The sequence below is a fragment of the Cyprinus carpio genome, unplaced genomic scaffold, assembly GCF_018340385.1.
Source record: "Cyprinus carpio isolate SPL01 unplaced genomic scaffold, ASM1834038v1 S000006593, whole genome shotgun sequence".
NCBI classification, from domain to species: domain Eukaryota; kingdom Metazoa; phylum Chordata; class Actinopteri; order Cypriniformes; family Cyprinidae; genus Cyprinus; species Cyprinus carpio.
Genome location: NW_024879242.1, coordinates 581,996 through 600,378, shown reverse-complemented (window position 1 = coordinate 600,378; position 18,383 = coordinate 581,996). Strand labels below are relative to the sequence as shown.

At 36.3% G+C, this 18,383-nt stretch overlaps 1 protein-coding gene across 3 annotated transcripts; it reads right to left on the bottom strand.

Annotated features, from left to right (window-relative positions):
• Positions 1-886: 886 nt before the first annotated feature.
• On the bottom strand, positions 887-16,497 carry LOC109073057 (coiled-coil domain-containing protein 106-like). Of its 3 annotated transcripts, none has more exons than XM_019089240.2 (7): positions 16,387-16,497; positions 16,070-16,283; positions 3,700-3,765; positions 3,213-3,272; positions 2,909-3,046; positions 2,607-2,801; positions 887-1,552 (listed from the first exon to the last, which is right to left on the bottom strand). In XM_019089240.2, the coding sequence occupies exons 2-7, from the start codon at positions 16,233-16,235 to the stop codon at positions 1,239-1,241; spliced, it is 939 nt and encodes a 312-aa protein (XP_018944785.2). In that variant the 5' UTR covers positions 16,236-16,283; positions 16,387-16,497; the 3' UTR covers positions 887-1,238. The 3 variants fall into 3 exon arrangements, with proteins under 3 accessions (XP_018944785.2, XP_018944793.2, XP_018944783.2); XM_019089248.2 differs by having other exon boundaries at positions 16,070-16,286; positions 16,387-16,471; XM_019089238.2 differs by having other exon boundaries at positions 16,070-16,479.
• Positions 16,498-18,383: the final 1,886 nt, after the last annotated feature.

Below are 18,383 nucleotides of genomic sequence, written 5' to 3'. Positions count from 1 at the left end.
TAACTCACAAGGAGATATAACAGGGTTTATTAACTCTGCTTATAAAAATTGAAGAGCAAAGAATTTGCATCAGGTGAGTTTTGCATTTTGGTAACACTTTACAGTAAGGGTACACAAATTACCATGAATTTATGCATAAATTAATGCATGAATTATGCATTACTTCATGCATTAATATCTCATGAATTATCAGGAACTAACAGGAATTCAAAGTATTTCTATCATGACTTCATGGATGAACAACACCTTAAGACATTAAGATGGGTACATCATCATGACTTATGATTCACTGTATGATGCATGATCATGATGTTTTCTGGGAGGAAAAGTGAGTGAGGAAAAGGGCTCAGATCCCTCACATCCAAGTTAACCCCTTTTTGAACTTTTGCCATCTGGCCGGAGCTTCAGAGCCACAGGACAGTCAGGCACAAGAACAGTTTCTTCCCCCAGGCAATCTACCTCATGAACAGTTAAATGTTCCCCACTTATACAATAAAATGTGCATTAACCTTATATTTATTTGTTACCACCTCCATCCTAGTACATCCCTGCATCTTACTCTATTCCATTATCATCTATAGCACAACTGTTCATACAATTTATTTACTTTTTCGATTTATTTTTCAATATTTGTCTATTTATATTTACTTATGCATTTTTTTTTGTTTGTGTGTTGTTGTCTCTGTGTTTGTTTCTGTTAACACCCAAAAACAGTACTCATCATTAACTAAGCATTAGTTTTTCATGACTTCATCGTGTGTGGTGACTTGGACATTTTAAATACTGATAAATGGTGTGTTATTAATGATGGCATGATTGTGAAATGACATGAATATGAACATGAAAGTTCAAGCTTCTGCACACAATGCACTGGACACAGAAGGACTTTGATCTTAACTTTCTGTTTTATTCAGAAACAGTATAACCCAGTTAAATGAACAGCAATGCCTGGGAAGAGCTTATTAGGAATACAGTACATATACCATGAACTTTTAGTGCCTTTATCTGAAAACACTTAAAACCATAAAGCTGTTAAAGGATTTCCAAAAAAAATAAAATAAAAAAAAAAAGATGAAAAAAGGTTTCACAAACAGCTTGGTCTTTTTTAAGGGTAAGGAACCACTTTTTAATGTAACAAGCTACTCATGTGGACTCCTCATGAAATATTTAATGCTAAACAAAAATAAAATGAACAAATAAATGGCACAAACACATGGCATACTAACATACAAACTTGCTTAGTTCTTGTAAATATCCAGTAAGGATCCATCATATTTTTTCTTTAAAATAGCTGAAGCTGTAGGCTCCTGCTCACAAAACCCCCTGCAAGTTTCAACAAACCTTTTCAGGCTGTCCTTTCTTTTAAAAGTGGACCTCAGGGTATGGAACAGATCTGGATTAGTTGCTGCAAGTTCTGCAATCGGAGCCTGAGACACAATGGTATTCCGATCTACCCCAAGCCTAAAATAAGCTTCAGCTTTGCTGATGCGATCCTTTTTAACCTTTTCCAATACCATTGTGTAGCGGCGGATGGAGTCGTCAGGGGTTTTGACTGTAGGACAAAAGAATGCATTAATGGGTGATTCCTATTCAATTGAACCAGCCTAGTAATAGCACTGTAATGCAGTTAACAATTTTACATTTGCATAATCAAACAAAACGAAATATAATTCATAAGTGGTCCATAGATTTGTATATGACAATGGGCAAAGAGTGGCAAAGTGTCACTGCTTGCAAAGTGGTACACTTTAAATAAATTTTTTAAAGGTCTTCTAACTTTGTTTGCGCAATAATGATAGGGCTTAAAAGCAGTGACATTTGGGTACAAAGGAATCATACATAGCTACTTTCAATAGATGCATCACCACTGCTGTGGAATCTACCACAGAACATAGTGTAGGCAGTGGTCAAATTGTATAATTTAAATTGATGTATATAAAATGATGTTTAATTTAATGTACTATGATTTATAAGATGTTTTCCTTCTGGGACCTGAAATAAGGGCTTTTTGTTGTTAATTACACAATATTTTGCAAAATATTTTTATGCTGGTACATTTGGCTGATTTAGGGCCCTCATGACACTAAAACTGCCAGTAGTTGTCAGCAAGTCCCTGTTTTAATAAATGATTCACTAAATCATTGCGTCAAAAGATTCATTCAAAACGGCTGATTCAGTTGAACAAAGCAAGTGACCACCTTTATGAATGGATTATTAATTAGTGGCTAAATCGATTCATTCAAAAACATATTCATTTAGAAATGATTGCTCTGCATGTTTTTAAGAACGTCAAAAGTCACGTTTGAACCATTTTTGAGCTTGTGTGCAGTTCTGATTTATAAATCGCTGATATTTCGTTTGTAAATTATCATACAAAGAGAATGTTAACATTTCATTTGCATGACGAGTTTTAAACAACATTATTAATCTAAAGGGGATGGTAAGGGGGATGGGGGTTTTACAGAGGGGATGCTTTTTATAATTTTTTTCACCCTGCATCCCCCCTTCAATTCGAGCTCTGAGTATAGGTGTATGTAAAGTACATTAAAAGTGTTTACATTCGTTTTTTTACCTACTGCCAAAATAGAGACTGACTCACTGCATACCTCTTAGTGTCTTGCCCCGTTTTTTTGCCGTTTTGGACTGGGACTTCTTCTTCTTCTTCCTATTCTTGGTCTCTGAGGACTCCGAATCGTGCTCAGACGATGAATCAGAAGATGAGGAGTCAGATATATCGGACTCCTGTTTCCTCTGTTCAGGTGCCTGCTTTATAGGTGGGATATTACTTCTAAATGCAAGAGCTGTGAAAATTAAATGGTTGAGGAATTGTTTGACAATGTAATATTTGCCATTGGTGTTATGACAATCAGTATTTTTGAAGCCGTAATGTTCTAGAATCAGTTTTTACCCTCTGTAAGTCTTTCGCGGAGGAAATTTCTTTCCTCTTTAAGTGTATCTACCCATTCTTTTAGGGTAGCAATCTCCCTTTTTTGAACTTCAATGGTCTGCTTTGCCTCCTGCAGAGCAGTTTGCAGGGTAGGGGCTCCTGTAATAAAAAAAGACCTCATAATGAGATATTGACACTTTAAATCAGATTTAAATAGTGATAAAGTGATCAAAGAAGCACACAAGCACATAAAGAGCAATACTGAGATTAAAAATCCCATACTTCAAAGTTCTGTAAAGTGTAGTTGACTGCGAAACATGCTCACCAGTTTCTTTAGCCTTTTCTGCTGCAGAGATCTGTGGATGATCCCACAGAGGTGATAACACTATAAGGTTTCAATGACAGATGAAACATGAAATTTAGTTACAGATGTCAGTGTTCATTTGATGTGTGTGATGTATGCTAATGTCTGATGGCTGGGAGGTCAACAGCTTGACACTTAACTAGACACACAAAACATTTACATTTAAATCTCCAAAAATACTTAAGACTGAGTCACTGGAATTTGTGGATAAACATCACTTTACACATCAGATAAGTAAATGAGTAGCCTAAGTCACACAGTAGTAAATGTTCATTTCAACAGTTAACCTAATGATAGTTGAAGCCCCTTTTTGGCAAAAAATGTCTTCATATTAGGACTAATTTAGATTCCCATGCATAGAGGTATTACTGTTGGCACAATTTTTGTAATAATACATTGAAAGCCTACAAATGTACATTGAGCCTTGGAATGAATGAATGAATCCTACCTTTTTCAGCCTTCTCGACTCTTGATTTCTTTGGTATATCTTGTGGAGACTGCTGCACAGACGGGTCTGGGAGGAATATTAAAGAAGATAAAGAAAACGATATCAAAACAGCACTTTATAACATCACATAACGGTTTTAATTTTTTATTTTTTTTTTGGTGAAGTCGAAAGAAATTGTTGGAATATAACAAGAACCTAAGATATTTGAAGACACATTTTACTTGTCACTCAATTAGAATCTACAATCTATAATTACAATGTAGGCTACTCACAATCTATTCTAAGTAATTACATTGCTGATTTATTAATTTGTATTACATCCAACATATTTACACTGTCTACACATTTTAACTTTTATATCACCATGTTATAGTGAACATGAATAAGTATTATTTAGATTTGCAGACTAATATTAGACTAATTGTTCACACTTCAAGATTTTAAGTTTGATTAAAATCTATGACTAATGACTAATGCTGCCAGGAATCAGAAAGCTGGCAACTATTTTTATGGTTCATTATACATAAGGGGGGAAAAATAAATTAGCTTTTGCAGCCGATTATTACTCTGTCTGGGCATCGAGCAGCTAGCTAAGCTAGTGTAACTTGCTAGCCAGCCGCCTGGCTATGCAATAGTGGACATAAATTTCAAACAAAACCAACTTAATGCATACATGTCAGTCCACATACCAATGTCATTCGCCTTTCTTTTGCCTCTTCGCTTACCCACAGACTCCATGTTAACTGTAAGCTGCTATCACAATGTGCGTGCGTGCGCGCTATATAAAGGTGTTACCTCGATGTGTGTTTTTGGACTTGGTGCGCCATAGAGGCAAAAAAAAAAAAAAAAAAACACCAAGACTGTCAGATCAGGATCAATCTTTGAGAAGTCAAGATGCAGCCTACTTTCATGGATGATTTTTTTTTTTTTTTTTTTTTACAGGTAATCCAGATCATCCATTCAGATAAGTAATGATATAGACACACACACACACACATCTCTCTCTCTCTCTCTCTCTCTCTGTCTAGACATAGATAGGCACATATATTTGGAAGGCTTTGGTTCTTTAACCCACAAAGCCCTACAATATTTGGACCTCACTAAAAATCATGATTAGTAAAACTGTAGTTTAGTTCAGTGCAGTGGGCAGTGACAGACAGGCTATAACATGTCTATGCTTTCTATGCTGCTTGGTAAATATTTAATATTCAAGTAAATCTGCTTCTTTGTCAGGTTTTCTCAAGGCTTGCGAATGAGGCAGGTTGATATGAAGACAGATGGGATAGCTAAAAGCTCAGCAACACTCAATAACACATAGCTTGCTCTATTCTTTTTCTACTGTGTTCCTTTTATTTATTATATAACAACAGTATATATATTTATTATATAACAATAAAAACTTGCTATGTGTCCTGTGTTAAGCTAACTGAGAATTGTTATAGCACTTGTATATCATTGCTCTTTTTTTAGTTTTGATTGCTTCCATTGTCCTCATTTGTAAGTCGCTTTGGATAAAAGCGTCTGCTAAATGACTAAATGTAATGTATATATAAATGTAAGGATTAAGTTTAAACTATCTTGCTTTGTTTGTGCTGCAATCTGCTACTAGAATGTGTAACAATATCAGCCCCAGCTTCCTAATTGCCAACTCAATTGCAAATAGTATGCTGGTCCGAACCTGGGGCCAAATTTTTGTTTTATTTATATTACTTATGTTTAAGATTAAGTATTTAAAAATCAAATATATAAAATGTTACTGTGCTTGTGACTGGCTTTTGGTTAAGAGTTTATGCTATATGAATAGATGTGAATGTAAATGGAGATTTGATCAAATAAGAAAGGGTTAGGCTATATGACTATTATGACAATTCACAAGGGTGAATTGAAGTGTCAAATGTTAAGAAAATATGTTGTTTTTACAGTATGCTCGTGGAAGAATATCCAGCACCTGGAGACGGAAAAAGTGGGTTTTTGGGATGCTTGGAGTAAAAGAAAAGCATCGAAGACCTATTCTGGGGCTGGTCAAGAAGAGGTCCCGCCACCATCTGATTCCCTAAAAGTTGGTTTATGTGATGCCTGGGACATCAATCCTTAGTGATGGGTGGAGAGCATATAGGGGTGCTCTCAACAACTTAGGCTACAGGCATTTCACCGTGAATCATTCAAGGTGGTTTGTTGATCCTGTTAGTGGAGCTCACACTCAGTACTTGGAGAGGGCATGGTTAACATACAAATCGACAATTTGGCAATTGAGGGGAAACCGAACTACCAAGCTTTTGAAAGAGCATCTTGCAGTTATAGAATGGACCCACTGGCTTGGAAACAAGCATAAGGAAGGAATACTTGGTCGTTTATTAAAGGATATTCGTGATTCATGTGATATGTGCTGTGATTGGCCAATGTTGGGGTCTGTCCATTTACTGCAGGCTGTATGAGGATAAGATGAACGTGCTTGAAAACTCATAATTAATGAAAAACATTAGTTCTCACATTAACTGATGTACCGTTCTAGCCTGTATGTCTCTATGAGGTAAGTAATCTTACATGCAAAAAATAATGTGATTTTTTTTTTTTATGAATTCATGATGATTAATATACCAAAAGTATAGCTTTATCCAAAGTGGATAGTAAAGGCCTTTTTTTTGTGTGTGAACAAAGAATCAGAATCTGAAAGAGATTCTGAAAGTGTGCTTGCGCATACAAGGAATTTGTTTTAGTGACATAAGCTTCCAGTACACAGAGACAACAACACACAGACAAAAAAAAAATGCATATATATAAATAGACAAGTATTGACAAATACAAATAAATCGAAAAATAAATAAATTGTATGAACAGTTGTGCTATAGATGATAATGGAATAGAATAGAGTGAGATGCAGGGATGTACTAGGATGGAGGTGGTAACAAATAAATATAAGGTTAATGCACATTTTTATTGTGTAAGTGGGGAACATTTAACTGTTCATGAGGTAGATTGCCTGGGGGAAGAATCTGTTCTTGTGCCTGGCTGTCTTGGTATTTGTGGCTCTGAAGCTCCGGCCAGATGGCAAAAGTTCAAAAAGGGGTTAACCTGGATGTGAGGGATCTGAGCCCTTTTCCTCACTCACTTTTCCTCCCAGAAAACATCATGATCATGCATAATAAATCATAAATCATGATGATGTACCCATCTTTTATAATGAATTCATCTTTTCGGTTTCTTATAGCATTATACTTTTGTATTGTTTGTAGTGTGATCAATGTCTGCGTAAGTAGTAGATGTGTTAGGGAAGTAGCATGTAATATTTAAATTACATTTTGGTAAAATGAACTAAATGACTCGAAAAAAGATTCATTCATTTTGCTGAAAGAGACTCAAAGGTCCGAGTCGGGAAAATAATCCAAACTTCCCATCACTAATGTGGATTTTCTGTGCGAGGGCGCCTTCTGATGACCTGCATGAAACACATTACATGTGTTTATAGCATTCAATAATAACTTCCAATTCCATTCTATTTTGGGTAAAAATAGGAAAAGTAATACCCCTCACAAAAGAAATTTTAAGTAATATTTGGGAGGTCCATACTTTTTCCAGTATATAAAAGTTTACAGGAGTTTTTTGTTAATTTGTTGCAAAAAACACTACAATGTGCTAAGACATCAGAACCGAACCGAAAACCGTGGTTAAAATCAGAGGTATGATTTGAACCGTGAGCTAACTGTATTTTTGCATCCCTAGTGGCCAATTTTCCCTAGAGAAAATATTTTCATAATGCGATTTTGTTGAAAAGTTAGATTTTTTGTGATGGTTTTTTTTTTTATTTATTTATTTACTTTTTATGACAGACCAAAAAGGTAGTATAAAAAAAAACAAAAAAAAAAACACACATCCTGGTTTATTTTCACAACCTTTTTGGATCATATTTTCTTATGGTGCCAATATTATTCTGACAATCTCTCTCTCTCTCTTTCTCTACCTCTAAAACAGCTGCTTTATGTATAACATCATAAATAAACATAGCTGCAAGCAGCAATTACAGGGCCAAGCACTCCAGCATGGCATGGAGCATCAGACCAAATGCAACAATGGGTAATAAAAGCAATTTTAGGATGATTGTAATTGAAATGGCTGAAAAATCATAAATCCAACTTGTATTAATATGATTAAATGGTTTATCACTTTTGACCAACAGGTGGTGCTTTAATCAAATCATTGTAGTGTGTTCTTGTGTGAGGTGACAATGGCAGACACAAAGTTTGTTTGTCATTATGTCAACTTTGCAAAGATATAGCCTCAGACTCATTCATTTGGCACCATGCCTAAAATTTGTACGGTGCTGTACGAAAACGGTTTTGTCAATCGACACAAAATGCGTAACTTACTTTCAGCACAGTCTGAAGATGATCTGACTCAATTTTGGTGAAAATCTGACCAACAGTTGAGGAGGAGTTAGAAAAAGTAAGTTTTTAACATAAATCAAAATGGCGGACAGGGAGTTCAGATTTCCTTCGCGAAAATTGGTATGTATGTTGTCGGCACAACCCAAGGAATATTTTGAGACCAGTTTCATAACAATAGGCTAATGCAATCAAAAGTTATTAGCATTTTTGAAAATTTCATAATTGAAGTTTAATGAATGGTTTATTTCTCTTGGCCAATACGTGGCGCTGTTACCAAATTAAGTTGGCGTGGTCAGTGTGAGGTGACAATGGCACATACAAAGATTGGTGTAAATGTCAAACCTTTGCAGAGATACAGCCCTCAAATACAGTCTGGCATCTTTCCAGCAAATTCGTTCATGCGCTAAACAAAAACCGTTTTGTGAATGGACACAAAATCCATAACTTTTTGCCAGCTTGGTCTGAAGATGATCCGACCCAAATTTGGTAAAAATCAGACCAACGGTCTAGGAGGAGTTAAAAAAAGTAGGTTTTCAACATTAATCAAAATCCTGGACACGACTTTCAGCCAATATTTTGGAAATTTTTGTCGGTGTTCTCGGTATTTTTAAAGTAATAGTAATATATAAAGAGGTGTCTTTTTAAATGTTTTTTGTGTGAGAAAGTTTTATGAGTTTTTTTAAATTTCATTATAACTTTTGACCACAAGGTGGCGCTGCCCCCAAACTTTTTGAGAACCATGAGGCAGTGATGGAGTACTCGAGACTCGGACTCGAGTCCGACTCGAGACTCCATTCTCTGGACTCGTGACTCGACTTGGACTCGCGGACTGATGACTCGTACTCGAGGATATATAAAATCGGACTTGAGCATTCATCACGTTGTTTTTGACTAAATATGTTATAAAAAATTATATAAGGTGTTACACTTTTCCTGTTTCGTGCCCAAGACCGGCCGGGATCTATTTTTTCCCCTCACAGACACTACCACTGCCAATCGCTCTCTTTGCTTGACAACACACTCACTGACATCACTCACTTTACGCTAGTGCATGATTCGCGGGCTAAATGTTCACATTTGGAAAATGCAGAAAGATGTGCCCCGGATCGTGAACTTTGCCTACACGAATTTTGCATCTAATGCTGGAAAGAGCAGCGCTAAATGTTGTGTGTGTAATCGCACAATTGAGGAAAAGACACCTGTCACGGATGCACCCAGAAAAGTAAGTAAAATGCTTTCCATTGGCTAACGTTAGCTTTTAAAAAAAACTATTATTGACTAATGCATATATGATAATAAACAGAAGAAGCTAGGGTTGGGCGATGTTTGACAATTTGGCATCAGACGTCGACGATGTCTAATGTCTGGTTCAGATTACACATTTTTTTTTGTCTGTTGATAACTTACTAGTCACTGTGTCAGATCAGATTACATGATTTTTTTGTCTGTTGCGATAGTCACTGTGTCTGATGCTTTTAAAATGCAACATGAAAATGCAGCATGATTAAACATGCAATTTGTAAATTTTCTACGCTAGTTCTCAATCACAAGTTCACAACAATGGAAGTAAACACATGCTTTTGATGGCGTCGTAAAGTTGCAAAGTGTGTTGCAAAGTGTATGTCAAATCAGTAAATAAACTTTGCAATCGTGACAGTGGTGTCATTTTTGTTTAATGTAACATACATTTTATCAGTTCTTTGAAGGTCCCAGAGTGGAGACATGCACTGGGAGCTTGAGACTCGAACACTGGGGACTCGAGACTCGACTCTGACTCGAACTCTGGTAATGGTGACTTGACTTGGACTCGACTTGGACTCTTCTTTGGGAACTCGGACTTGGACTCGGACTCTAACACTGGGACTCGAAACTCGACTCGGACTCGACAGTTGGTGACTCGACTACAACACTGCCATGAGGTTATGGAGACAAAGATTTTTGTAATTAGTGTCGTAACAATACGCTAATTTGTTCGTAAAATACAGCATTTTAGAGTTATCTTCATTAAGTTTATTGTAATAAGTCTTAAAACAATATGTTTGTTATTTGGTAAATTGAAGTATTTAATTTATGAGCAAAAATATGCATGTTTCATATCTCCTGACCACTAGGGGGCACAGCGCCAAAATACTACAGGTAGCCTTAGGTCATGTTTGGTACAACACACACCAAGTTTGGTCTCAATACACCAAACCGTTGCGGAGATATAGCCTCATATCCATTTTTGCATGTTTTTCGTAGAATTTGTTCGCGGGCTATTCCAGAACGGTTTGACTAATCAACTTGAATTCCATAACTTTTTAACAGCATGGTCAGAAGATGATCTGGTTCAAATTTTGTGACAATCGGTTCAACGGCCTAGGATGAGTTCGAAAAAGTAGGATTAACGAAAAATTTTAAATAGCGAAAATACTAAACCTTACAATTTTTGAATTTTGGTGTCCATTCGACTCCGCATGAGCCAAGGAATCAGAGGAAAAAAGAATTTTACTTTTGTGGTTTACGGTTAAAAAGTTATTAGCATAACATTTTTTTAAATTTTAGACAAATGGTGGTGCTAGAGAGTTTGCGTAAGAGACTCCAAATTTGCTATGGTTAATGATGGGGACTGTCCTCTATCAGTGCGTAATTTCACAACTTTCCCGCAAGCGGTTCTATGGGCTGCCATAGACTTGCGGCGGAAGAAGAAGAAGAAAATCACGCTAACGCCTTCGGTGCTTGGCCCCTAATAACAGCAACAACAACAATAAATATAGCTGCAAGCAGCAATTACGGGGCCAAGCACTACAGAAGCAAGCTTCAGACCAACTGCAGCAATGAGTAATTAAAACCATTTTAAGATTATTTTAGTCATAAATACAATCACTAGTAATATGATTTATTGGCTTATCACTTTGACCAATAGATGGTGCTGTAACCAAATTAATGTAACATGGTCAGTGTGAGGTGACAACTGCACATACAAAGTTTGGTGTCAATATGTCAAATATTTGCAGAGATACAGCCTCAGATGCAGTTTGGCACTATGCCTAAAAACACTATGCCTAATCTGACTCGATTTCTGACTCGAACAGTTGACGAGGAGTTCAAAAAAAAGTAGTTTTTCAACATAAATCAAAATGGCGGACAGGAAGTTCTGCTTACTCTGGCATATTTGGTATCTTTGTTGTCCAAATAAGCCAAGGAATATTTTGAGACTAGTTTCATTACAATAGGCTAATCCAATCAAAAGTTATTAGCATTTCTGGAAATTGAATTATGAATGGTTAATGAATGGTTTATCACTCTTGACCAATAGGCGGCGCTGTTACCAAACTGAGGTGGTGTGGTCTGTGTGAGGTGTCAATGGCACATATAAAGTTTGATGTAAATATGTCAAAGCTTTGCAGACATACAGCCCTCAGATGCAGTTTGGCATCTTTGTGTGAGGTGTCAATGGCACATATAAAGTTTGGTGTAGTTTTGTAAATGGTTTGGAGATCCATAACTTTTTGCCAGCATGGTCTGAAGATGATCTGAGCCAATTTTGGTGAAAACCAGACAAAATGTCCAGTAAGAGCTTACGATTTTTAAATTTAACTCAGTTAGCTGGATTTGATTGTTGACAATTTTGCTTGACCTTGGATTGGGTTTCTTCAAAGCCCATCCAAGAGTTTCTGTCATAGCAACAGGTCCATAAGTTTAAACCTGCTCGGTAGCAGCTTATTTCATGTAAACAGGATTAGATCGTGTCTTTTTAAGTAGATTCAATACTCAAAATCTGTCCCAGCCACTGCTACTTTATTAGAAGAGTACTCTACTGATCCAGAGGCAGTCATTTAAAATAATATAACAATGTTGTGTGGTCTATACAGCCAGTTTTACTCACTTACCCCAATCCAGCAGAAAATGCCAGTATCAGAGCGATACCAATACTGAATATTGGATCGGCGCCGAACTATTTTATTTTTACTTTCTATACATCACAAGCCAAGATATTAAAGTAGTAGGGATGTCAATGATTAATCGACGATCTGGCTATTTATTCGCTGGCTATGCTTGTTTCATAAATTATTTTTAGGGCTGGGCGATATATCGAACGCAATGATCATGCGCATCTAGTGAGTAAAGCCGGTTCCCTGATTACCGCTAAATCTCCATCACCTGCTTTCAAATGGAGCAGCATTTAATAGACAGAGCCATAGATCACTGCCAAGCTACGCAATATCGCGTTCATTATCGCTGATGAATTGCCTTCAATAATGAACACAATATTGTGTAGCTTATTAGTGTACTACGGCTCTGTGTATTAAATGCCGCTCCATCTGAAAGCTGGTGATGGAGATTTACCGCTAATCAGGGAACCGGCTTTACTGACGAAATGCGTGTGACAATCGCATGCGATCTATCGCACAGCCCTAATTGTTTTTAAACTTTTCAAAAGTTTCTTGAATAACAGATAAACAGTGGGACCGTACTGAACACCACTGTATATGTGTGTGACAAATCCAATGCATTAAAACCGTTCAGTTTAATCAACATTCTATATTAATGTTCTGCTTTAATTGATCCCACTTGCACACAGAGATCTGAGATCGCGCTGTGCATAAAGTAACATTCAGAAGCTCATAAACTTGTTGTCAGTGCTGCCACGCAACTTTTATTAATCGATAGTAGGGCTGTGCGATATGGACAAAAAAAACCTATCACTCATAAACTTGTTTGCGATTTCAATTTTAATCACGATTTGACCCAACAGACATGCTTTACAGCATAAACATTCAGTATATTTAAACACATTCCAAAGAAAACCAATGAGGCTTTATCAAAATCATGCCTTAGAATAGACATGAGTCAAAATAATCAGTAAGTAAATTTTTTTTGCCATGCATTGGTCATAGAGACTTATTGTACGCAGACCTGAAATATATTTTTGCAAGGTTCTCACGTCTCTCTAAATGTACATAACGTTTGATGCGGTTCAGAAAAGCGGAGAATTATTTTAACACGAAAGCACATTAAAATAATGCGCGAGCGCGAATCTGTTCGCTCGCACGCAGAGCCTTTGCTCAGTCAATGCGTTAACACGCGGCTCTCGTCCGTAGAGAAAGTGCGCACTTAAACGTGTCACTCACTAATCATGCACTAAATTCATTCTTTTCGCACCTTTCGAGTCTAACCTTTTCGTTCACATCTTTTACCGTGTCTGAACGTTCTGATTATTAAGAGGGGGGTCACCATGCTGGCGTTTCATATGCCCAGTCTGTTCTGTTTTTTAGCCACTTAGGTGTGCTGCATTCTGACTGGATCGGCTAGCATATTGCGGGAGGTCGGGACCGCGGAAAATCGTGCTATAAAGCGATTTCGAAATCGCACACGCTATGATTTTGTTTTTATTTCGATTAATCGCACAGCCCTTTTTGATTGTTGATTGGTAAATTTTATTTCTAATCGATGGTGAGTTGCTGTATTATTTTTTTTTTTAAAGAGGGGGGTAAAATCAGATTCAGACAATCTCTCACTCTCTCTAAATGTCCATATTTGAGAAAAAAAATAATTTGAGTAGTTTGCATTAATGGATATAGCTATCAGTCAATTAACATTTCTATCGTAAAACGTATCATTAAAAGTTAACTAATATTAAATCATTTGTACAGTATTTCAAGAGGGGGTACTGTTTTGTTTGTGGATTAAGTTTTGTTTTCATTTCAAGCATGGACAAAGTTTCAAAAAACAACTTCGCCGTATGACAGTATTTCTGTGCCAAAAATCGTACTTCCAGGTTCGAACAAGTTTCCGAGAGTTTTTTTCGATCGCGGCTTTTCATGACGTAGACGATGGTGGAACTACTTATATGGGCATTTCTCCCGGAAGAGTGCACCCGTGCACACATCGACCAGCGCAGGAGCGAGAGCGACATCGCGCCCATCAACAAGCTTCACCCGGTGGTAGCACTGCACGGGACTCGCTCGGGAAGAATGTCTCCAATCCAAAGAAGTGTGTTTTTGGTTGTAAGGGAAAGATAACTTTGTAACACTGGGTTCTTTAGGAAACTGAACAGTGTATACAGTTTGTTTTTCCGGGGCAGCAATGGAGTTTCACAAGTGTCTTTGTTGACGAACGTTTTATAAACAAGGCCCAGTTTGTCGCTGGATTCGCACAACGTTTGATACTGAAAGATGAAGCGGTCCCAGCTATAAAAGATCCCAGACGTGATTCAGAACTGCACGCGATAAGTGGCATTCGGCGCTCAAGTGCTTGTCAGTCTTTAGCTCCACCCACGGCATGCCTCCAGGAGCTCGGCTTTTTCCGGAGAGAATCGTAAAGCTGTATCTTTCTTTTATAAATATGATAAAACTAAAGACTTTTGGGATGCAGTACTACTCTATAGGTACTCAAGATTAACATGAGATTGGGTGAAACTGTGTGTTATGCCCCCTTTAATGTTAAACTGCCGCTTCGCGCTCTGCTTCTGTCAACAGTAAACCCCACCTACTTTGATTTGATTGTCCATTTCAGTCATTTTGACATTGACAAGCGCTGTTAGACTGCAGAGGCTTTGATCTGAAGTGCCTAGTATGCGCAGCAGTTGCGCGCACAGTCTTAGACTAATGCAAGTTAATTCTCTCACTTTAATAGTATTTATAGCTCCTAACAGGCTGTGTGACTGATGATGTTAGAAATTATTACCTCAAAATGTACAGCAGTATGCAGATTTGAATAAATAAATCGCCTGAGTTAACGCACTAATTTTCATTTCATCTTGCCTGTAATGCCTGATAAAGCAGCGTTTGTGAGCGCAGTGCTTATTTGATTACAGCTTACACCGCTTCTGTTATGAATATTATTCAATATTTTAATTTGAATGTTGGATTGAAATGAACATGCTGTTATTACAGTAGTTAATCGTTATCATAAGCACGACAAATGCTAATTTAATGAGCATTTGAATGAAGTTCCTTTATTAACTATTTAATGCTCCTGTAACTTTCATTAGGGTTAAAAAAAGGAGGACGTGATGATATTTACTATTTTTACACACCAGTCTTTTAAACGAATTGTGAATCTAAAATATGTGTTAGAGAATGTACAAATGGTTAACATTGTTTTTGTCATAACAGTCAGAAAAGCAGTTCTAGGCTTTTAATTTATTTTTTTAGCTAATTTAGTTGATATTTTTGGCTGAATAACTCTAGAAGGTTTTAAAAGCCCTTTAAAATTAAATACACAGTTTGGATTAAATGAAGTATAGTCACATTTTTTAATTAGCATGCTTTTGTGTTTTGCTTTGGTACTGAAATTGGTCCCGAGAACCATGGATTTACACCGGTATTGGTACCGAATACTGACATTTTGGTACCGTGACAACACTAGTTACAACCCTACTATAAAGTAGTAAGAGTGTTTACACTGAACCACTATGAGTGTTAGAGTCTATGAACGTTTGACACAAGTTTGTGTTGTGTTACTTTTTTAGTTTTTTGTTCTTTATACAGTGTTTTAAATTAAATACAAATACCCAAAACCCCCATTATTATACTCTCCTCACATTCTTTGTAACCTTCCTCAAATTCTTTGTTACCTGCCTCACAATCACATTACAGAGGGGAGGGCCCTTTGTCTCTCAGGTGTGAATCACTAAATATTCATGAACATTGTCACTCCCTCCCACAGGGCCTTTCTTACACAAAACGTCCCAAAAAGAATAAATCAATAGAGTGAACTGGATGATTTTCACATCATTTTTGTAGCAAAAACTAGGGCTGTGAAAATTTATTTCAATTTCAGCCTTCAATGATCATGAAAATACAATAATCGAGATATGTCTTTAAATAAATCACTCACATAAAGTTTTGGACATATGGCCCACTCATAATAGTGTTAAATAAGTGTGACCAAATATACAATATATTGACCAAAATAATCTATATAATAATTATTTTTTTTTTTTTGCCATAATCGAGCAGCCCTAGCAAAAATTCTAGTCTACATGAACAATAAACACCAACCTCCTTGTTCCTCGTGTTTTATTCTCCGGTTTTCTGGTTCCTCGTGTTTTATTCTCCGGTTTTCTGGTTCCTCGTGTTTTGTTCTGCAGGTTTCTGGTTCAAGTTTTATTCTGGAGGTTTCTGGTTCACTCGTGCTCTCCTCACTCTCTTCTTTAACAAACATCATCTTCACAGCAGCAGATCTCTGTTCAGCTGATACTCCCTCCAGATAATCCTGCTTAATTCAACATTTAGACACGACTGTGAGGATGAGAATATTACAGGTATTTACTGACCTGATTCAAAAACGTTTTTCTATTTAAAGAGACAATTCTAACCGCTTCGCATCCCGACAAAACAACAGAGAGCGCGGTGAAACCACTGATCTATATTATATCATAGATCAGTGGGAGAAACTAATCTTCTTCCTCTGAGGTTTAATGGTGTTTGGCAAACAAACATGTGTGTTTTAACGCCGCCCGCTGGACTGGAGTGTGAAGCGGCAATAGGAGGAAAATAATACTGGGAAAATTAATTACAGTTTTTCTCGATTGCTTAAACACATTTCTTGAAACTATGCCTCATATTCTCAAAAGAGTAAACACAAATCCATAACGTCTTACCCAATTACCCAAACAACCTATTTTCAGGTCAAAATGAAGCTCTACACTCAAAACCATTCACTCTGAAAAACCAAACTTTGCCCTCAGACATCACACACAAACCCTCAAAAACACACACACTGTATGAACATAAACTTGACCAAAAACACCTTTTGTGTTCAGAAAAAAAGAAAAAGAAATGTTTAAATGGACCAACCCTTTAAAGCCCCAAATAGAAACTGTATGAAATATATGCATGCATTGATATTATAGTAGTACCTTGAAGAAATAAACTTTAAGAAATAAGAAGTTTTATTGAGCATTTGTGCCCAAGACACAAAAAAGCATTTACAAAAATCACATTTACATTTATTAATTTGGCAGCCACTTTTATCTGAAGTGACTTAAAGTGCTCTTATTACAGGGACCCCAATCCCTCTGGAGCCACCTGGAGTAAAGACACACACGACACGGAGGTGGTGCAACCTTCTGCTGACCTGCGTTATGAAGATTGATCCAGCAACAGATTTCCCTGCTCTGAACACAGTCCAGTTCACTTCTACCAGCAGAAGTAATGAAGCTATAGATAAAAAATTGAATCTCTCTTCCCTTTGTGTTTTGCAACAGATTTCAGTGTGCCACAAAGTGCTTACCGTGTTGCTTCAAGCTCATCATTCTGCACACCGGATGCACACATTGTAAGCACTTCGTGCTGCATTGTATTTGTTTTGTCCTGTCGTATCTATCATATGTTGTTGCCTTATTAAAGAATCTGCTATACATTTAAAATATATTTATATTTTTTAATTTTATAGTATATTTTTATATATAAATACATTCATAAATGTTTTTAATGAATGGATTTTATAATAATACAAATAGCAATGTGTAACATTTTACCATATTTAGTACAACACTTTTATTTGTTCCCCACAAAACAGATTTTTCAATAAATGTTTGGATTTGTTGTTGTTTATAAGTCTATATTATTATATAGCCTGCTGCAATTATATTTATCCATTAGAATTATATATTTGTAATTCTTGTTCTGTTCTGATAAATCTGTTGAATTTAAAGGATTTGTTGTAAAGTGAAGGGAACTAAAAATGTCCTGTTGTTACATTAGCCTTTAGCATTATTAGGCCTCCGTTATTATTTCTGAATGTAATAAAATGCAACTCTCATAAATGTAATTTATTTTTTAGGGGGTTTTCGTGTATGTTTTTATCCAGCTTTATTTTTCCATTGCATCTAAAAATGACTTTGTGCATCACATTCACTTCGTGAACAAACAAATATAACTTCAGATCCGCCTCCTGCGTTGCTCAGCTGTGGACGATTTCAAAATGTTTGATATAAAGGTTGCTGTCACATTTTATACAGGAATTGTTCATTAAAAAAAAATAAAATTATATTGTTAGTTTTATGCTAACATGCAATCAAGGTCTTCAGATACTATACAAGACACAAGTTCATTTAGGCTATTTAACATGCACTGTGACATTTTACCGTTTCAACTTATAAACTCCTTGAGATTTTAAAGTCAGCTTAATAGTATTGAAATTCAAGTTGAATCTAGTATAAAAAAGGTTTTAATTGCTTAAATTATTTCTATGAATTAATAAGTTAGCATGACTTTTTCATCATAGCATTTTTTTACGAGCTGTATTCGTTTTCAGAAACCAAGCACCCACTTTTTTCTTTTTTTAAATCTATCAATCGCTCGCATATCT